The following is a 21,927-nucleotide window of genomic DNA, read 5'->3' as shown; positions in this document are numbered from 1 at the left end:
CACCTAGAAAGGATACACAGGGGTTAGTGTCAAACTTTCACAAGCTGAATTACGACAGTGGTTCTTGATCAGGGGTGAACTGAAGATGTTAGGAAGGGGCTGGAATGCTAGAAGGAGATAGAAGTGCAGAGCAAGCTTGAATTCTATGTTCCTGAAAAGCAGGGATTTGGAAGCTGCATTTGCACCCTTACCTGCCAGGACTACCACTGCTGTTTCTGACTGCTGCCTGGCATTGCGCTGCAGTTGGCGTTTGCTCCCAGAGGATGGCTTTCTGAGGCTAAAGCAGCAACACCAACTGCTAGCTGGTGATTCCTCAGTCTTTCTGGGTGGATTTTGCCTGGAGAGAGAAAACAGCCAACGCTGTGAGTCGTGTGTGGTGCAGGGTGAGGGAAGAGCTGCACTGAGCTCTTGGCAGCAGTTGCTTGTTCCTGGGACTGCCTGGTTTCTGCAGAAACACAGCTTAGAAACTCGCTCTGTTTCCAACAGTTGAGGATGGCTCCGTTCTACAGCTCAGCCCTGAAGTCTTGCTGGCTAAATTCCCCTCAACTCTGTCAAGCAAGATGCAGAGCATGTGAGCAAAGGCTCCACAGCTGTACAGCACAGCATCTGAGGGATGGCTTTGATGGAGCTGGCAGGCATAACTGCTTTCTGAGGAACCGTGCAGCCATAAAGGAAGTTCAGAAGCAGAAGCATCTCAGACTCTTTCATTAGCACCTCATCGGCCTCATCTCACTGCCATGTTTAATTTCTAGTGCCAGCAAGTCTGACCAACTGCTCTGCTTAGAGGAGAACTGCAATTGGTTTCAGGTACGTGGCCCTGACATCTAAAAAACCCACCAGTAGCATAACTTAGTTTCAGCAAGTTTTGGCACTAGAAATCATGGAGAGAAAAACAGAAAAACCCACCCAAACAATGATGCTAGGTGCTGGAAAAGAAAGTCCTCTTTACCTGTCAGATGGAAAGTCGATGACGGTGTGGAATTTGCCCTGCCCAGCTGCAGGGCTTTCTTCCACTTCAATGTCCCTGCTGCTCTCTGTCACAACAGGGGGATAGCTGCTGTGGCCTCGCCTCTGTGCCTGTGCCTCCTCCAGGCTTAGCAGCTTTGTGGCAGCAGAAGAGACCCCCACAGACTTGGGCCCTGGGAGAGAATTGTGCCCTGTCAGGGAAAACCACAGGTAAGAGCGAGGATCAGAAAGCAGCAGCACAGCCACTACAGTTCTGGGGGAGGTGCTGTATTTTTCTCAGGCTTGCTTATCCGAGTTACTGGAAGAAGAGGAGCTCAAAATAACTATGTGGGCAGAGGTGTGTTTATGGCAAAGGACATGGTCATCATTAAGAGCAGCTTACTGTATCAAAATAGGCAAGGAAAAACCCAAGGAAATGGTGGCAGGAATTGAGAAAACTTCGCTGCCACACTTGCATCAAGCTTCTCCTGTGTGCAAACCATAATAATGTCAGTTTCCTCCTTGTGAAGTTTGTGCTTGGACATTCTCAGCATCCAGCAACAGGATGCCAAATTCTAATGGAAGCCCAGAGGTCTGCTGTCCTCTTGATGGTAAAAGAGTATCTCAAAGGTACTGGAGAAGGCCTGCATTTGATCAAGGTGTCAGGTCAAGATCAAGCTAATGGAGGAAGAAACTCACCTGCTGCATCTGCGATGTCTGCTCTGGATTTGGAGCCGAAGAGGACGTCTGTGTGGTTGATGAGAAATTCCACCACATCTGACTGTGTCTGCAGCTCCATGCAGGCAGCTCTTCCGCTGGCGCAGGCAGACTCGTTCTGCTGTGATCTGTAGAAAAGGCAGATTTTAGAAGTCATTTCTCCAAGACCGTTTCCCCGAGTCTGAATTGTTGCAGCCAAAAGCTGTCAGCTGAGGCTCTGGAGACTTCCGCAGTGGGCAATCAGTGATGCCACTGCAGAAATTCCCCTGGATGATCAAGGACACGTCAGTCCCATCTCAACAAGACTGCAGTAATTGTCACCTAGACATTGTGCCCGTGGGGTTGGAGAATAGCCCAGGCTCCTGCGCTTCTGTCAGCCACAGATTTTACAGGAGAAGAGCACATTTGATGGAGAAAAAGAGAGGACTGCTTTTCTTAACTGGAGAACAGAGGAAGCGTTGAAACAGAACCAGAAGTTTACCTTAAGAGGTTTGGAGCCCACACAATGGCTAGGTTCTTGGCATGCATGTTTGTGGTGGTAGAGCTCGCAGCCAGACACGCCAAGTGTCTCATCAGGAACTCCAGTGTCCTGGAAAACAAGAGAGGCAAACGTTCAGCACCAACGAGCATGCCGTGCTGCAATTCAGAAAGCAAACCTCCATTCATGCTACTTCTTGTGATTGCTACTGTCACCGAAGATGAAGTAGATCCAACTTGACTGAGTGCCACGCTGCAGCACCAAGCCCCAGCACAGCACAGCCGCAGCCATCAGCTGCACCAAGCGTGCCCCCGTGCCCAGGAACTGACCCCATAAAGTAAGCCCATGGAGCCTTCAACCCTTCAGCATACACAGGCATCGTGTTGCCGGCGTGAGACAGAGCCTGGAACCGCATCGTTGCCCTCTGCAATGCAGCAGGGCTGAGCTCAGCAGGCTGAGGGCAGCACTGACCTGTAGTGAGGAGCGGGCAGCTGCTGGATGACGTCCTGCATTCTGAGCAGCCGCTCCTCCTCTGTAGCGGCACCAACAGCATCCTGGAGTAGTGCAGAAAGGGAGCGAGACACCAATCAGGCTAGTACACCACTGCGAGTAAACCTCGTGGGGCTGACAGCAAAAGGGCCTCCGAGCTGGGGCACTGCTGCAGCCATCTGCCAAGAGGCCCAGGAAGAGGGAAATGAAAGACGTGGCCTTGTGCTTACCGAGAACTTGCCGTACAGCTGGTGGGTGAGCAGAGGGTTCGGGAGCTCCCTGAAGTACATCTTGCAGAGGGAGCTCACGCTGTGAATGTCACGGACGGTGAGCTCAGGAATCTGCTCCGACTCAAATTCCTGCCTGGAGAGAGGGACGCAAACCCGGTTGAGCGAGAGGAAGGCAAGCCCAAAGCCACACCAGATGCACTCAGGCTGTGTCAGTCGCAGCACTCTTACCGCAGTCTCTGGATGTTGGACGCGACGCCGGACAGGCGGTATATCCCCTGCACCACGCCGTGCTGCTCAATGAACTCAGCGCAGCTCTGGAGGACCTGGGGGACTGAAGAACACGTGCCAGCCGTCAGTGGAGCTCCTGATTCAATCGTGCTGCAGGCTGTGCTTCACATCCCATCCACTAAGCCCAGCCAGGCTTGGCTGAAGCAAATACAGATGTGCTTGTCTCTTAGGAGCATCCGCCTCACTTTATCCTTCAGCCATCAACTCCCATTACACGTGTCTCCACGGCTATCAGCCTGCCCCCTGCTAGATATGAGCTCCCTTTCATCTTCTTCAGATGCCCAGCAGAGGAAGATCTCAGGAATGGGCAGCTCCTTACCATCACGACCGGAGTGGAGAAGATGCTCTCCCAGGTCACCGCCAAACACCCTTTCCTTCTCCACCTCCCGCTCGGTCGGTTTCTTTGGGCGGGCCTTCACCAAGGAACGAAGGAAGGTGAGGATCTTGCTGCGTTTCTTGGGCACTGCACAACAAAAGGAAGAAACCAGGTCATTTCAGGTCTGGCTCCGTTGGACGAGGCCGAGCACAGCACATTCTACAGAGCACGTCAGAACGGGAAGAACATTACCAACCAGTACATACAAAAAGGGATTTTCTCCATGCCTGGAGGAGCCCAAGGCAAGGTTGGATGGGGCCCTGGGCAGCCTGATCTAGTCTCACATTAAATGTGGGGGCTGGCAGCACAGCCTGATGCAGGGAAGTGGAAGCTTGAGGATCCTTGAGGACCCTTGCATCCCAAGCCATTCTATGAAGATTGTATAGTTTCCCCAAGTCCAGTCATAAACACAGGAGGATTGGGCCAAATCTCTGCCCCAGGGTGTGCATGAAGGATCATCAACCCAGAGGACAATGTGGGATGGATAAAGGAGGTACTAAACATGGAACGCACCCCAAATAATACTTCATTTTGCTTCCCCACACCATCAAATGTAACATCCGTACCTGGCTTTGGCACAGAGTTGATGAGTGCCTCAGGAATGTTCTTATTAATGAGTTCCACACACTCCCCTGGGAAAAATCCAACCTGTAACAAGAAGAGAAGAAGAGAGGCCAACTATTGCATACAGCACTTCTCAGATCTGAACTCTTAAACCTAAAGACACGTAACATTTCCCTCGGAACGTGCTTGCCTGACGTTCCATAAGACTATCCAGCAGAAAATGGCCATAGTTCACAGCATAAAGGTAATAATTTTTCAACATTTGCAGCCAAAGGCAAGGTCCCTTGACACCGACACAGGGAAACTGTTTATGTCCACTAGGCATCCTGAGCAGGCAGAGCAGCTCTAAGCTGAGATTCCTGCCTTTACTGAAGTTGCACTCTCCAGTCTGAAGCTTGTGCCTACCTGGAAGCCGAGCTTGCCTCTCCACCAGGGGGTCAGCTCCTTTGGTGGCATGTCGATGACACACACGATGTCTCCCACCTGCAAGAGATTGCAGTGTCAATACCAGCTTCAGCACGGCTGGGAGGAAAGCACAGCTCAAATGTCTGCATTCTTCTGCACTGCCAAACATCACCGAGCATGAGAGCACTTGCACCAGTGCAGCTCTGAAGGCATTTGCCATTGTAAAATTGAACAACAAGGAACGCCTTGAACTGCTTACCTCAAAGGAGAGTTCATCCGCTGCCTGGGCAATGTGTCTCTTAATAGCATGGGCAGCAGCAATAGCTGGAATGTTCACAGGTGCCACCTCATGGTCCAGCAGGGGCTTCCCCTTGTTCTCAGTCTGAAACAGAGAGCACAGGCCACGGTGAGGAGCTGGGAACCAACAAGGAGGACTTCAAGGTGAGGAGCACATCTGCAGAGAAAGCTGCAGGAAATGCACTCGGTCCTTATCATGGGCACTTCAGAAGGAACTGCAAGTCTAATAACGGCTGTTTCTCTCCCTGGTGTGCAGCAGGCACACGCCAGCAAAGATGCATCTCTCCCCATCCAGACTAATCAGCAATGGCACTGACACAGACAGGTGGCCTTGTGCATTTTGCCACATCCTTTCCTGCGCTGTTTGTGCAGGAAGGCTGACTGTTTAAGATGCTAGGAGACCGTGAAGAGGGAAACCAAAGCTACGGCTGCAGTTACAAGGTGCAAACAGTGCCATTGCAAGCACCAAGCAGCTCTCTTGAGCAGTCCAACCAACAGCGAGGCCAAACAGAGCAGAGAATGATTGTTGTTTCTGCAGCCATTTCAAGGGAAAAGTCAGTAGAGGACAAACACAACAGCCGAGATGGCTCTGGTACTTTTATAAACTTGCCACGCTTGCACTACTGTCTTGCCACAGAGGAGCTCTCTTGGAAAGCAGGAGAGCACATCTGCGGCTCACTCTGCTGGCTGCAGTCAGGGAACAAAGACCAATCAGAGCTTCATACTCTACCTCTGTCCATGCCAGGTCAGGCCCACAGCTGATCTCGCTGCACGCCACAGCCATCAGCGTAGGTGTGACAAGCTGGAACTGAAAAGAAACACACTTTTATTTTCTCTGTTCACATCTCTGCTGTGCTCCCTACAGCTGTCGGGCACACTCACACAGCCCAAGCACGCCTGCTGGTGTCCCTGGTGATGCTGTGCAGCTCTGCACAAGCTGGGGCTGGGACTCTTTGCCTAAGGGATTGCTTTCCATAAAACCAGCTGTTCACAGCACCACAGACAGCATCCTTCTGAGGGCTGAGCTGCAGAGCACGTGGAGAAAACCCACACGTGACCAGCGTCCCATCAAAGCTGGATGAGGCTGTGTTACTAAACACGGGGCGTCACGGGCTGCTAAAGCATGTGGGGGGACAAACCATGGCAGGTACCTGGCAAGAGATCAGAACGAGGGAGAGAAATCTCACGAATCCGCAGCCGTTCCTTGTCACTTTGCTCTGATCTTCCACGAGCAAAAGCTGCACCAGGGAAGCAGGCAGAGGGTGGAGAGAGGAGAGAGAAAGAGCAGGTCAGTTTGCTTCCACGGTTTAGCAAAGACTACGAGGGAAAAAACAAAATCTGCCCTCCCTCAACTTAAAAACTTAAGTTTACAACTTAAAACCATTTCCCCTTGTCCTGCAGTTATCTACCCTTTCAAAGAGTTGATTCCCCTCCTCTTTTTAGGCTCCCTTTAGGTACTGAAGGCTGCCATGAGGTCACCCCACAGCCTTCATTTCTCCAGGCTGAACAAGCCCAGCTCCCTCAGCCTGTCTTTGCAGGGGAGGTGCTCCTGTCCCCTGACCATCTCTGTGGCTCGCCTCTGGACCCTCTCCAACAGCTCCCTGTCTTTCTGGACACTGTACTGCAGATGGGGCCTCACAAGAGCAGAGCAGGGGGGGACGATCACCTCCCTGTCCCTCATGGCCACCCCTCTGCTGATGGAGATAATGTGATCCTATGAGCTCCGCCAGCCAGCAGTTCTCAGCACTCACTGTCCCCCCGTCTCTCCCACACTGTCTCAGCTTACCTACAAGGTGCTGCACAGCACGGTGTGAAGACAAAGGGACGCAGTCGGTGCACAAGTGCAACAAGCGAGCTGCTCAGTCAGAGCTCCAGCGCTCCAATGAAGGGACGCAGCACGCACTGCTCCTCCCCTCATTCTAGCCCTTATGACATCACTGAGGGCCACCAGGCTGCTCCACCACGACGGACAGGGTGGGGAGGCAAGACCAGTCACAAGGGCAGAAGATTCCAACAGCCCAGCCCAACGTTCTGGAATCAGGGGCTGCTTGGAATTCTACCCCAGCCAAATCCTGGAGAAGCTGGCACGGGGTCGTCATGACCAAAGCGCAGGACCTGGCGCTTGCTCTTGTTGAGCCTCGCACAACTGGCCTCAGTGCATCCCTCTGGAGGGCCTTCCTGCCCTCAGCCAGATGGACGCTTCCTCCCAGCAGCGTACCTTGCAGTGCTGGGCCCATGTCAAATCCACACTAGAGTGGGTTTTGTTACATTCAAGGGCATGTTGCAGCACCCATCTATTTCACCTGGAAGGAAATAAAGCAGGAGATGGGAGAAACACAGAACTACTGCCAGACTGCTTTATCCCTTTCTTAGCCCAACTTCCCTTGCCTCATCCCCTACCCCAACTCCTGGATGATGCCCACGGGCTGACAGTTGGATCTCAAATCCATAGGAATCCTTTCACAGGACTCCATCAAAAAGGCTGTCACACTTGTTCCGTACACTCACACTGACCCAGCAGTGGTATCACAGTCACTTAACACACACACAACAACCAAACCCCGAGCATGCACATCCCTTCCTGCGTGACTGCAGCCCACAGCTCCCCTTCACACCTCCGTGGATCTCTGGTGTTTTACACTGATGCAGCCTCGCTGCAGCTCCGTGGCTGTCACACAAGGCCTGCAGGACCTCTTTCTCTGCAAACCCCGTCTGCAGGCATTGGTTCACGAGGTTCACCTCCTGCCCTCCTGAGCAAAAACAAGCACTAAGAACAAGAGCAAAGCACACTGGACTCGACCTGGCTGGATCCCCAACCCTCAGTCCTGTCAGACGGACCCTGGTGTGGAGACTCATCCCCAAAGCCTGGCTGGACATCAGCACAGGCATCATTCTTCAAACGCCCCATCCAAGCAGCAAGGGATCAAAGCGTTGGCACAGCTGAAACAGAAATGCTGTGTGAGTTTCCTGTTAGCACTGAGCAGGAACAAATCTACCGCTGAGCAGCAGGATGTGAGACAAGCAGCAGAAGGCACCCAACCTGCAGAACCAGCTCGTTTGGGGTCGGTCCAGATGTTTGTCTGCTCCCTTCCCTGGCCCAGGCCAAGCTTGTGAGCTGCTCCTCCTTTGTGCAGGGGGACATGGTGCAGATGCCATGTGGTGGCTATGCACAGCATGCCTTGCACTTGCTTTTCCTCTCTCCATCTGCCATTAGCAAACAGCATCTCCAGCCTCCAGAGATCACTGAGTCCAACCCCTGCACAACAGTGAAAAAAAAGATATGATAAGGGGTACTTAAAGCACAGCATCTGTAATCAGATCAGACTCCTGCACTGTGAAGACTTCCATGAGTATTCCTGCAGAGTGCATCACTTAGTCTCTCTTTAGCCTTGTGTTCATGGTTTTCCTGTAAGAGCTTGTCTAAACACTGCCTATAATCGTGGTTATGCTAGAAGCATTTGGATTTCTTGATCCTTACTGTGATTTCAATAACAAATGCAGATGTTTTTTTGTTAGGGACAGCTTTCAATTTCTCAACTGAAATTTCAATATTGCATTAGGTGTTGACAACCACGGGGCTGCAGTACAGAGAATTACAGGGAGATTAATTTCTCCATTCTCCATTCTCCTAGACATTTATGATTACAGTGATGTAGTTATAGACAAAGTTGCAAGATACCAAAGCTAGAATAACCTCTTGGTGCAGCAGGATGTCTGGAGCCCAAGTGCAGAGTCTCAGTGTTGCAAAGCCTTGAAGAGGTGCACCGTATGTGCTGGGGCTGATGACACAGACACTGGAGCAAGGCCAGTGTGCTGTTAGAAACTTGACCAGCAGCTGATCTGCTGTCAGCCATTTCTGGACACAAACGGGATCTGGTCGACTTAGGACATGACCTTTGGGCTGGAGAGCAACTCCCCGAGGAATCACACAGCCACTGCAGACCGTTGGCAAGAACCCCATACCAAAACAGCTCATCTGCAATCAGTTTTTAATCTGTGCAGCAGTGATTGGAACAGGCGCACGCTCTCTGCAATTGCAGGAATGTTCACAAGTGGAATGGACATCACCTGTGTGCTCCAGCTCGTCTGTGTGCATGCTAGGAGCAGTGATCCCCCTGCACCCAGGGCTGCAAAAAAGTCCTGTGGGCTTTCTAACCTGCCCACCAGCAGCCCAGGCTGCCCAGAGCCACATCCAGCCTGGCCGTGGATGCCTGCAGGGATGGGGCATCCACAGCCTCCCTGGGCAACCTGTTCCAGTGCCTCACCACCCTCTGGCTGAAAAACTTCCTCCTCACATCCAACCTAAACCTCAACACCCCTCGTCTCAGTTTAAAGCCACTCCCCACTTGTCCCATCACTATCCACCCTCCAAAACAAAACACCTCGGCTGTTCAACACTGAAAGAGCAAAATAACCCACAGCTCTTACTTCCACTGTATGCATTTAATTCCAAATTAAGGTCACAGGTTAATTACTCATGTGATCCTTCCTGACAGAAGAACTACTCGTAGTGATGTGTAGGAGTAAGGAACAGTTTGAAAAGGTCATGGACATATTAGAACTTGCAGCATTTATCTTAATAGATCCCTACATTGCAAAGCATTTTGTAAAACACACGTTACAAGTACTGTGCACTGGATTACACTATATCAAACTCTAAGTAACAATACAGGTTGCTTTTAAATCTACACTTACATGTTTTCTTCTAACTCCTTGATAAAATTCCTTACTACCTTCAGTTTTACAGCCAAAGCAGTGTTTGAGCTGGTAATGTACTCTTGAACAGCACTGTTGCCTTTAACATTTGTATGTTTAGATCTGAAAAGAGAACTTGGTCATTATTTCATGATGAGAGAATCATATATGACAAAACAGATTTACAAAAATCTGACAATACTGTAAAATGCGAGCGTAAGAATGTGGCTTTGATTTTTTTTTTCTTCTTTTATTCTTCTTTTTATTTTTCTTTCTTTTCTTTTCTTTTTTTTTTTTTTTTTTTTTTTTTTTTTTTCAAATGGTGAGTGTACCATTAATTCAAGACCAGAATTTTGTTTGTAAGTCGATCTCTATAACTGTTCTTGGCATCATTCTGTAGGATGAACTAGATACATGGAATTTGGCACTGGCTCCCCAGGGCAGTGGTTTGGCACTGAGCTGACAAAGGCCAAAGAGCATTTGCACAATGCTCTCAGACACAGGGCTTGACCCATAGGAGGTCCGGTGTGGAACCAGGAGGTGGAATACATGATCCTCGAGGTCCCTTCCAAATACAGATATTCCATCATCCTCTAATACTTATATTCCCAAGTCCTGTACGCAGTGCTCAGATGCTTAATTGAAAGGTTCCATGAAACAGTGAGGTATCTATGTCCCTTTACCACTCAGTTATTCAATTTGCCACATGGATCTTTCATCCAGTCACATTAAAAAAGCACTCAAAGTATTTCCTTCAGTCTTCCATTCTGATAGAGCTTTCTGGAGCAAATAAAGAGTTGCAACTCAGAATGTCCACACCTCCCTTCCTGCACCCTGCATACTTTTTTCATTGCACTGTGATTACGTACCATTCTATTGTCACCCTCATTCTGTCATTATCTAGGCAGTTTACTGCCATTAAATTTTCCAGCAACAGATGCCCACAAGTACAGCCAGCCTGGACTTATTTCCAATACTTATCTTTGTCCTGATGTCCTTGTAGGAGCTGGGACATTTCTCCATCTCAGCAGCAGAGGGCAGGAGGGGTCCAAGGTGAGGGCACGCTCTCCTCTGTTTTTCTGGCACTCAAAGACAAAGGGAACAAGAAAACCAGATGTGTTTCCCTGCCCATGGCAAACACCAGCCTTTCCATCCTTACAGTCCTTCCTGCCATCAGCAGAGACATTTTGCTTTCTTGTGCCACTTCATCCCTTTAGCATCTGGCATTCTAACAAAAAAGTACTTACAAAGAATTTTAATATTTTCATATTAAATGTCAGAATTAGAACCATTATGTTTACCAAATATTTAAAACGTTCAACCCAGTGAGAAGTGAATTGATGTTGCATTTAGCATTCAGATAAGAACTTGTAAAGGAAGTAAAAAGTGCTGCTTTCATAAACTATAGTCTCATTGTCAAGCCTTGCGCTGTCTCAGCAGATTATTACAGAATGTTCATTCAAGCAGGAATTAAGAGATGCGTCTGAATTGATAAGAACAACGAATAATTAAGAAAGCTTGACTGCAGTCTGCTTGAGGATTCCAGTCTGAAGTGTGTTCCACCTGATGACAACTGGGAATGTCTTTCTCTCACCATTAGAAGCATTGCACCTCTGACTAAACACATAGCTAATCACCACTGAAAACCTAGGTGCAATTTCTGCAGTGCACAGACCAACTACGCGTTGATTAACATTCAGAGAGATTGTGCAGGTGTCCTTTTAGGAACTGGCCTACAGTATGCTAAGAGGGATGGATGTGGGGACATTAGGATAATGTGCCCTCTGCCTTTTAAGACAGCCCCAGCAGAGCAGGTCAGCAGGCTGAAGAGCTGAGTGGGTCACCAGGGCTCAGAGACTTCACTCGGCCATCTGCAAGTTGAGGGACTTCAGCCCAAGCTGCCCTTTTCCATGCAGGCAAGGAGGCCAAGAGAAGGTGGATCGGCACGGTTCTGGTGCAGACAGGGGCTGCAGTGTGAGCAGGCCTACACAGACAAGGCTGTGCCCACACAGAGTGACAGCAGCTTTCGCTGTGAGCAGATTCCCAGGGGGCCTGAGCCATGGCAGTTCTTGATGGCAGCATGTTCCAATCAGCCCTGGAAGTCTTCTCTGGACGTCTGTCGCATTCTGGAATCCACACTGAGGACGCAGTCGCTGTGTCAGAGCAGCTGGCAGAGTCACGGGGAACCGTGACGTAGTTGGCCCAGGGAGCAACAACAAGGCCTGCACTGCTCAGCCAGCCCAGGCCAAAGGGGAGCACGAGAGAGAGCAGAGGAGAGAGGGGGGGAAAGAGGGCCAGGAAGGAAAGGCCTGTGCCTGAATGGACGTGTAGCAGCAGCTGCTGACAGCAAACTCGGTGATGGCAGGGGCACAGCAGAGCAGTGCAATGCTGGCAGCTTCCTGTGTCTTTCACACAGGCACTGCAGACATGGCCAGCACTGGGAGATCAGCAGAACTGCTGCACACCTCTGCCAGCCCAGGCCAGAGGAGTGCAGAACAGTGAGCTGCTGCTGAGGGGAGAGAGGATGGCCTGAGAGCTGACCTGAGAGGCAGGGCTGGCTGTGTTACAGCAGCCTCTGTGTCCTCCTCCTGTGTCTGTGAGGGCCAGAGGGCCAGAAGAGAACATGCCCAGACAACGAAGCCCTGCTGTCCTCTGCTGCTCAGCTGGAGAGATGTTCCGCCTTCCTGAAGGACGCTGATCCAAAGGGAAGGAATCAAAGGAAGTCCAGGCTGGCTGTCCTTGTGGGCATCAGCTGCTGGCAGCTGCCTCTGTGCTGCCATGGGCAGGGCACAGCACACACAGTGTTTGCAGTTCCCTGTGTGACACTGGCCCTGGTGACCTGACAGCCATAGGGAGACAAGAGAAAGAGCTGCCTCCCTCTGCCAGATGAGGCAAAGGTGAGAATCCCAGAATCACAGCATGGCCCGGGTTGGAAAGGAGCTCAAGGTTCATGAATCTCCAACCCTTGGCTCTCCAAGGGTGCACAGGGGGCTTTGTTCTCCCTGTGGTGCAGCTTCAGTGCCAACTCACAGCTGAGCTGGTTGGCACACTGTGACAGCCTGCCGCTCTGAAGCTCTTGGGGCAGTGCTCAGTTCTTTCTGAAGTACTCTGCAAAATGCTGCTTCTCCTTCACCAAGTCTGTTTCCAGACAGACGTCTTTTTCTCCTCTGTACACACAAACAGTATCTTGTAACTCCCTGGCACAGTGCTCAGAAGTGATACTTCTGGAAGCACGTCAGAGAAAAGTGGCCTTGTCCCAGTGGACTTTCAGAGCAGATGAGAACAAGTCTTGGTTGACGGCTTTCTTCTGCTTCTGGAACTGCACAGGCAGGTTGTGTGTTGTCATACTTTATGCCAGAGTGCCAAACTGAAGCAGTTTCTGCAACCTCTTTTTTTCATACTTGTCACTCTTTGCTGAGACCTTAACTTAGTCATTTTTAATGCGCTCTCATCTAAACTACTGTGTCCTCCAGTGTCAGTGTTGTATGAATCAGGACTGTGGGATTTCATCAGTGAAAGGATTCTGCTCTAATGACTGTCATTCTAAAGCTGATATTGTTTCTACCGCATCAGGCTTGCATGAAGCATCTTTGATCAACAGGGAAATGAGAAAAATTGCTTTTCCTATTGCAGTTTCCTTTTAACTAGTGATGAAAGCTGTCAGTTTATTTTTGGCACCAGAAATCCTGGGATGCAACCAGGTTAGATAAGAAGTGAAACTGAGTCAACAGTAAAGGAACACAGATGAGATAGCATCAGACAGCTCTGGAAAAGATGTTCCAGCTCTGTGTCTACCTACACCTTCAGGAGATGAAAAGTACTGGCTTACTGAGGTGTCCTGGGTTGCAGGTTCTGTTAATCTCCATTTTTGGAAGAGCTGCTTGCAATAAATACCTTGTAAGGTGAATGAGCTTGATAGAAGTAGGGTGTGAAAGAGATGGATTTGCTGTTTCCCTGAAGGTGCAGGAGTATTGCTGTGCCTACAGTCAGTAAACAAGGCAGAAATCACTGTGTTCCTCAGAATGAAAAAGAATAAAAATCTTTTTGTGAGTGACAGCATGCCTGAATGAAGCACAAATCTAAACATTTAAAATAAGGGCTAGTGTCAAAGGGACTTGCAGTATTTCTCGAGAAGAAATATTTGATGCTTCTTTATGAAAGTCATCATAACAAAAGTGTACTGATGTCTCTGCTGAGGATTTCCTTGGTTCCAGCCTGAAGGTGTGCGCAGGCATGAGCAGGCAGTGCTGAGCTGCAGGTGAGTGCCTGTGTCCCACAGCAGGAAACCCGTGGATGTCTTCAAGGGTTTGAAATGGGCAGAGCTGTAAAACCTGTAGGCTTTCACTGAAATTGTCCTCTGCTTTAATTTGTAATCTTAGTTTCACCAATGCTTTCCAATATAATTTTCGTATGAATGCAGATACATGGGATAGGATTTACAGTTTTTATGGTGCTGCTGTATAATTTTCTGTGGTCATCGTAAGCCAATAAAAAAAATAAATGGTAATCAGGCAATCTATTAACAACCTGTGGCACGTGTCAAAACAATGAAATTCCTTGCAGGAAGACAATATTGCTATACAATAATGTGGCTATCCAAAACTGTTAATTATACTTGATGAGCTGGAGATAATCCTGAAATGCGGGACTTTGATCTTAGCCAAGAATAATAAAAGTTATTATCGTAGTTAAATTGGCAGCTGCTATCAAAAGCCTGTGTCTTATTTCCCTTTTAGTAACAATGGCTAAATCAGAGAAAGTGATAAAAGAATTTCATGATTGCAGCTTAGGGATTCTTACCCACTTGACCAGAAGTAATCAATGTCCAAAAATGTCTGTAAATACTTCTTCTGTCTTATTTGGCCACATGTATTGATATTTGAGATGAATGGCAAAAACATTTTGCGTACATAGATAAGCAATGCAAATTTCCTGGATTGTTTTAGAGAAAAAAGCTCCGGTTATCAGATCGTTTCCATGCAGAAATAAGATTTACAGAAAAATTCTCATTATTATTATTCATGCATGAATAAGTTCAAAAAAGAGATGGGGGGGATGTTGTTTCAATTCCAGGTGATTGTAGGAAGGACTGTCAGGATGGAAAGGCTAGTGTCTGCCATGGGCAAAGAAACACTTCTGGTCTTCATGTTGCCTTTGTCTTTGACTGCAAGAGGCCATGAGGAGACTGTGCCCTAAACTTGGACCGTTTTTGACCATTGCAGCAGAGATGGAGAAGTGTTGAACCTTCTAGAAGGACTTCAGGACAAAGATATGTAATGAAAATAAGTCCAGGTTGGCTGTCCTTGTGGGCATCAGCTGCTGACATCTGCATAGTTGTTGCTATGGAAATTGCAGAACAGGTGGAATCTTGCATATCCTTGGGTGACAAAAGCACTGGTGAATTCAAAGCCAGAGGGGTATATTAGAAAGAGCATCACCTCCCTGCCAGATTAGGCAAAGGTGAGTGGGATGTTGATTCAATCAGTTCTGATGTCAGGAGGGACTATAATGATGGAAAGGCTGGTGTTTGCCATGGGCAGGGAAACACATCTGGTTTTCATCTTCTCTTTCTCTTTGAGTGCCAGAAAAGGTGGAGAGGGTGCCCTAACCTTGGACCACTCCTGCCCTCTTCTGCTGAGATAGTGAAATGTTCCAGCTCCTGGAAGGACATCAGGACAAAGATATGTAATGAAAATAAGTCCAGGCTGGCTGTCCTTGTGGGCATCAGCTGCTGGCATCTGCATTGCTGCTGCCATGAGCATGGCAAAGCAGGTAAAAGATTGCTTTTCCTTGTGTGACACAGGAGCTCTTGACTTGACAGCTAGAGGGATGCAATAGGAAGAGCTGCAACTACTGGCAGACATGGCAAAGGTGAGAGGGATGTTGTTTCAATTAGTGCTGATGTCAGGAGGACTGTAAGGATGAAAAGGCCGGTGTTTGCCATGGGCAGGGAAACACATCTGGTTTTCATTTTCTCTTTGTGTGGCAGAAAATGAGGAGAGTGTGCCTGCAACTTGGAACTCTCATGCCCTCTGCTGATCAGAGGGAGAAATGTTCCAGCTTCTAGAAGGACATCAGGACAAAGATATGTAATGAAAATAAGTCCAGGCTGGCTGTCCTTGTGGGCATCAGCTGCTGGCATCTGCATTGCTGCTGCCATGAGCATGGCAAAGCAGGTAAAAGGTTGCTTTTCCTTGTGTGACACAGGAGCTCTTGAGTTGACAGCTAGAGGGATGCAATAGAAAGAGCTGCAACCTCTGCCAGACATGGCAAAGGTGAGTGGGATGTTGTTTCAGTTGCTGCTGATGTCAGGAGGACTGAACGGGTGGAAAGGCTGGTGATTGCCATGGGCAGGGAAACACATCTGGTTTTCATTTTCTCTTTCTGTTTGAGTGCCAGAAAAAGAGGAGAGAGTGCCCTAACCTTGGACCCTACTGCCCTCTTCTGCTGAGATGGAGAAATGTTCCAGCTCCTAGAAGGACATCAGGACAAAGATATGTAATGAAAATAAGTCCAGGCTGGCTGTCCTTGTGGGCATCAGATGCTGGCATCTGCATTGCTGCTGCCATGAGCATGGCAAAGCAGGTAAAAGGTTGCTTTTCCTTGTGTGACACAGGAGCTCTTGACTTGAAAGATAGAGGGATGCAATAGAAAGAGCTGCCACCTCTGCCAGACATGGCAAAGGTGAGTGGGAGGTTGTTTCAATTAGTGCTGATGTCAGGAGGACTGTAAGGGTGGAAAGGCTGGTGTTTGCCATGGGCTGGGAAACACATCTGGTTTTCATTTTCTCTTTCTGTTTGAGTGCCAGATAAACAGGGGAGAGTGTGCCCTCACCTTGGAATCCTCCTGCCCTCTGCTGCTCAGAGGGAGAAATGTTCCAGCTTCTAGAAGGACATCAGGACAAAGATATGTAATGAAAATAAGTCCAGGCTGGCTGTCCTTGTGGGCATCAGCTGCTGGCATCTGCATTGCTGCTGCCATGAGCATGGCAAAGCAGGTAAAAGATTGCTTTTCCTTGTGTGACACAGGAGCTCTTGACTTGAAAGCTAGAGGGATGCAATAGAAAGAGCTGCACCCTCTGCCAGACATGGCAAAGGTGAGTGGGATGTTGTTTCAATTAGTGCTGAAGTCAGGAAGACTGTAAGGATGGAAAGGCTGGTGTTTGCCATGGGCTGGGAAACACATCTGGTTTTCATTTTCTCTTTGTGTGCCAGAAAAAGAGCAGAGTGTGCCCTCACCTTGGACCCCTGCTGCCCTGTTCTGCTGAGATGGAGAAATGTTCCAGCTCCTAGAAGGACATCAGGACAAAGATATGTAATGAAAATAAGTCCAGGCTGGTTGTCCTTGTGGGCATCAGCTGCTGGCATCTGCATTGCTGCTGCCATGAGCATGGCACAGCAGGTAAATGATTGCTTTTCCTTGTGTGACACAGGAGCTCTTGACTTGAAAGCTAGAGGGATGCAATAGAAAGAGCTGCAACCTCTGCCAGACATGGCAAAGGTGAGTGGGATGTTGTTTCAGTTGCTGCTGATGTCAGGAGGAATGTATGGATGGAAAGGCTGGTGTTTGCCATGGGCAGGGAAACACATCTGGTTTTCATTTTCTCTTTGTGTGGCAGAAAATGAGGAGAGTGTGCCTGCAACTTGGAACTCTCATGCCCTCTGCTGATCAGAGGGAGAAATGTTCCAGCTTCTAGAAGGACATCAGGACAAAGATATGTAATTAAAATAAGTCCAGGCTGGCTGTCCTTGTGGGCATCAGCTGCTGGCATCTGCATTGCTGCTGCCATGAGCATGGCAAAGCAGGTAAAAGATTGCTTTTCCTTGTGTGACACAGGAGCTCTTGACTTGAAAGCTAGAGGGATGCAATAGAAAGAGCTGCAACCACTGCCAGACATGGCAAAGGTGAGTGGGATGTTGTTTTAATTAGTGCTGATGTCAGGAACGACTGTAAGGATGGAAAGGCTGGTGCTTGCCATGGGCAGGGAAACACATCAGGTTTTCATTTTCTCTTTCTCTTTGAGTGCCAGATAAACAGGGGAGAGTGTGCCCTCACCTTGGACCCCTCCTGCCCTATGCTGCTCAGAGGGAGAATGGCCAAGCTTCTAGAAGGACATCAGGACAAAGATATGTAATGAAAATAAGTCCAGGCTGGCTGTCCTTGTGGGCATCAGATGCTGGCATCTGCATTGCTGCTGCCATGAGCATGGCAAAGCAGGTAAAAGGTTGCTTTTCCTTGTGTGACACAGGAGCTCTTGACTTGAAAGCTAGAGGGATGCAATAGAAAGAGCTGCACCCTCTGCCAGACATGGCAAAGGTGAGTGGGATGTTGTTTCAGTTGCTGCTGATGTCAGGAGGAATGTATGGATGGAAAGGCTGGTGTTTGCCATGGGCAGGGAAACACATCTGGTTTTCATTTTCTCTTTGTGTGGCAGAAAATGAGGAGAGTGTGCCTGCAACTTGGAACTCTCATGCCCTCTGCTGATCAGAGGGAGAAATGTTCCAGCTTCTAGAAGGACATCAGGACAAAGATATGTAATGAAAATAAGTCCAGGCTGGCTGTCCTTGTGGGCATCAGCTGCTGGCATCTGCATTGCTGCTGCCATGAGCATGGCACAGCAGGTAAAAGATTGCTTTTCCTTGTGTGACACAGGAGCTCTTGTCTTGAAAGCTAGAGGGATGCAATAGAAAGAGCTGCAACCACTGCCAGGCATGGCAAAGGTGAGTGGGATGTTGTTTTAATTAGTGCTGAAGTCAGGAAGACTGTAAGGATGGAAAGGCTGGTGTTTGCCATGGGCTGGGAAACACATCTGGTTTTCATCTTCTCATTGTGTGCCAGAAAAAGAGGAGAGTGTGCCCTTACCTTGGACCCCTCCTGCCCTCTTCTGCTGAGATGGAGAAATGTTCCAGCTTGTAGAAGGACATCAGGACAAAGATATGTAATGAAAATAAGTCCAGGCTGGCTGTCCTTGTGGGCATCAGCTGCTGGCATCTGCATTGCTGCTGCCATGGGCATGGCACAGCAGGTAAAAGATTGCTTTTCCTTGTGTGACACAGGAGTTCTTGACAGCTAGAGAAATGTAATAGAAAGAGCTGCAACCTCTGCCAGACATGGCAAAGGTGAGTGGGATGTTGTTTCAATTAGTGCTGATGTCAGGAAGGACTGTAATGATGGAAAGGCTGGTGTTTGCCATGGGAAGGGAAACACATCTGGTGTTCTTGTTCCCTTAGTCTTTGTGTGCCAGAAAAAGAGGAGAGAGTGCCCTCGCTTTGGACCCATCCTGCCCTCTTCTGCTGAGATGGAGAAATGTTCCAGCTTCTAGAAGGACATCAGGACAAAGATATTTAATGAAAATAAGTCCAGGCTGGTTGTCCTTGTGGGCATCAGCTGCTGGCATCTGCATTGCTGCTGCCATGAGCATGGCACTGCAGGTAAAAGATTGCTTTTCCTTGTGTGACACAGGAGCTCTTGACTTGAAAGCTAGAGGGATGCAATAGAAAGAGCTGCAACCTCTGCCAGACATGGCAAAGGTGAGTGGGATGTTGTTTCAGTTGCTGCTGATGTCAGGAAGGACTTTAAGGATGGAAAGGCTGGTGTTTGCCATGGGCTGGGAAACACATCTGGTTTTCATCTTCTCTTTTTCTTTGTGTGCCAGAAAAAGAGGAGAGTGTGCCCTCACCTTGCAACTCTCCGGCCCTCTTCTGCTGAGATGGAGAAATGTCCCAGCTTCTAGAAGGACATCAGGACAAAGATATGTAATGAAGTATAGTCCAGGGTGGCTGTCCTTGTGGGCATCAGCTGCTGGCATCTGCATTGCTGCTGCCATGAGCATGGCACTGCAGGTAAAAGATTGCTTTTCCTTGTGTGACACAGGAGCTCTTGACTTGAAAGCTAGAGGGATGCAATAGAAAGAGCTGCAACCTCTGCCAGACATGGCAAAGGTGAGTGGGATGTTGTTTCAGTTGCTGCTGATGTCAGGAAGGACTGTAAGGATGGAAAGGCTGGTGTTTGCCATGGGCTGGGAAACACATCTGGTTTTCATTTTCTCTTTCTCTTTGAGTGCCCGATAAACAGGGGAGAGTTGGCCCTCACCTTGGAACTCTCCTGCCCTCTGCTGCTCATAGGGAGAAATGTTCCAGCTTGTAGAAGGACATCAGGACAAAGATATGTAATGAAAATAAGTCCAGGCTGGCTGTCCTTGTGCGCATCAGCTGCTGGCATCTGCATTGGTGTTGCCATGAGCATGGCACAGCAGGTAAGGGATTGCTTTTCCTTGTGGGACAGCTGTTAAGCCATTCTGATTCACCCTTTGCATCCACAGCATACAGTTTTTTCCCACTCTGCTGTTTCTATCCAGCAGTGTGCATATGTGGAGTGCTACAGAGGTTGGTGGCCATGCCTGTGGCAGGGAGTTGGAGATTCCTGATCCTTGAGGTCCCTTCCAACCCGGGCCATTCTGTGTGTGTGTGTGACTGGCTAAACACCAATTGTTGCTAGCTCAGCAGGTATACTGCTAATTATTGAACGTCTGACAGCTGCTTATCAACACTTGGCCACTATTTCTGGACACCTGCTCATCCCTGAAGAGAGAGAAGTTTGGAAGGAGGACAGAGGGGAGTCTCTTGATGGCTGCCTGTTGCATCCCAACCTGCCCACAGAGTGAGTCAATTCGACCTTGTGTGGAGGCCCTGGCTTCTTTGGAGTCTGTTTTTCTTTTGCTGAGCTTCTCCTATCCAAACAGAATGGCCTTACAACATGCTTTCTGGTCCTTAATACTATACCCATGCAATTTGTAACTATTACAGTTCTGTAAGTGAGAATTGATCACATGATTGAATAACTGTATTTCTAAAATATGTTATGAAATAACTTCTTTTTACTAATACTAATAAAGTCTTTCTACTTTTTCAAACTGTTTCTAAGGGCAAATTACAAAATACATGGTGCTGTACTACTTCAGAGCAATCCCACATTTGATAGCCAGTGCAGAAACAACATTCCATCCTACAGCATTAGCTAGTTCAGAGGTACCAGACGTGTATCTGGATGTGGCTGTTGTGCATAACTGGGGCTGAGGGATCAGAAGTGACAGCTCCACTCTTGGAGACCACAGAACTAAAATGGAAAGATAAAATAGTTGCAGGGCAATTGTTCTGTGTGCCTGAAGCAGGGACCGATTTATGGGGGAGAGATTTAACAGTTAAATGAGGATTACAGCTGCAAGTCTGTGAAACAGATATCAGGTGTCAATGAATGTGTTAACAGCTGGTGATGAGAAGAAATGAATCCAAAGCTGTGGGCAGGGGAAGGAAATCGGGGTGGACTCACAATTTTCCCTTACAAAGAACTGCCCAAGGAGGGAGTGGAGCTGTGAAACAGCAACAATATCCCATAGCCTTAGAAGGGAGAGTGGGTCTAAAAGCTGTAACACAGACAGTGGTTAAGGATGTCTTCTGGAACCTTGTCTGTGGCCTTATAACACCCCAATCCTGTCGGCACGGAAGGCAGACGGCACGTATCGGCTGGTGCAAGATGTAAGGAAATGACTGAACCCGTTCTCAAAAGACAGCCTGTGGTTCCTAACCCCTATACCCTAATGAGTCAGATCCCACACGGACAGCAGTGGTTTGGTGTGAGAGACCTCACAGATGCTTTCCGGACAGCCTTTGGACTCAGGGAGAAATGGCTGCGTTTGTATGAGGACACATTGTAATCCTATCGTGATTCGTGATGATACTGTAGATACTGGAACTCGTGCTAATCCTCGTCCTTGCAGCATCTGAAGCAGGCAGCTGGTGCTGCTGTCATGCAGAAAGCTCCCTTCCAATCACTCAGCAAGCATTTGGATGAGACAGCTTCCTGCTGGGGAGCCCTCCGACATCACTGCTGCCTCCTCCAGAACCATACCTGCAGATGCTTCAGAGCTCTTCAGCATGGACTTCCTTCCTCCCATCAGCAGCTGCTCCTGCACTGACCTTCATTCACACTGGGATACCATCTGCTTCCAGCAGGAGCTGACCTGCGAGACAGAGAAAGGAAACGTGGGATGAGCACCAATGCAGAAGCACAAGGCTGTGTCACCACCACGTCTTGCAGCCTTGGGAAGTCAGCTGCAACTGCAGCCTTGGTCAGAATTACAACGGGCACCGTAAATTAAGTGTGACCTCTGAAGTTGTTGCCATGATCAGAAATAGACGCTGAAATCGCTCACATAACTGTCGGTGGTTCCCTCCAAATTCTTTTGCTTTGGGGAACAGATGGACTCGGAATGGAAGGACACGAGAAAAATGACATCTGTTTGAGCTCAGCAGACTTGAGAGGTGGGCCTGGGTGAACCTGATGAGGTTCAGCACAGCCAAGTGCAAGGTTTGGCATTTGGGCCGGAGGAATCCCAGGCATTCTTTTGTCATCGTGGTGGTTTCCAATAGACCCCAACAATGAGA

At 48.7% G+C, this 21,927-nt stretch overlaps 2 protein-coding genes across 2 annotated transcripts in view; both read right to left on the bottom strand.

The window, feature by feature from the left end:
* Positions 1-855: 855 nt before the first annotated feature.
* Positions 856-21,575, bottom strand: LOC149912189 (rho GTPase-activating protein 32-like). Its single transcript, XM_090130925.1, has 17 exons — positions 21,392-21,575; positions 9,523-9,607; positions 7,830-8,045; positions 6,576-7,092; positions 5,941-6,027; positions 5,520-5,597; positions 4,752-4,874; positions 4,493-4,570; positions 4,090-4,171; positions 3,467-3,610; positions 3,088-3,190; positions 2,860-2,992; positions 2,612-2,694; positions 2,144-2,251; positions 1,645-1,790; positions 1,070-1,157; positions 856-871 (listed from the first exon to the last, which is right to left on the bottom strand). The coding sequence occupies exons 6-17, from the start codon at positions 5,571-5,573 to the stop codon at positions 856-858; spliced, it is 1,158 nt and encodes a 385-aa protein (XP_089987051.1). The 5' UTR covers positions 5,574-5,597; positions 5,941-6,027; positions 6,576-7,092; positions 7,830-8,045; positions 9,523-9,607; positions 21,392-21,575.
* Positions 14,628-21,927, bottom strand: part of LOC149912187 (rho GTPase-activating protein 32-like) — a 41,180-nt gene continuing 33,880 nt past the window's right edge. The window contains exon 16 of the mRNA XM_090130924.1: positions 14,628-14,648. Within this exon, the coding sequence (XP_089987050.1) occupies positions 14,628-14,648 (21 nt within the window). The remainder of the gene's footprint in view (positions 14,649-21,927) is intronic.

Source organism: Phasianus colchicus, chromosome Z (assembly GCF_987193195.1).
Source record: "Phasianus colchicus chromosome Z, bPhaCol1.hap1.1, whole genome shotgun sequence".
Taxonomy (NCBI): domain Eukaryota; kingdom Metazoa; phylum Chordata; class Aves; order Galliformes; family Phasianidae; genus Phasianus; species Phasianus colchicus.
This window is presented reverse-complemented; position numbering and strand designations above follow the sequence as displayed.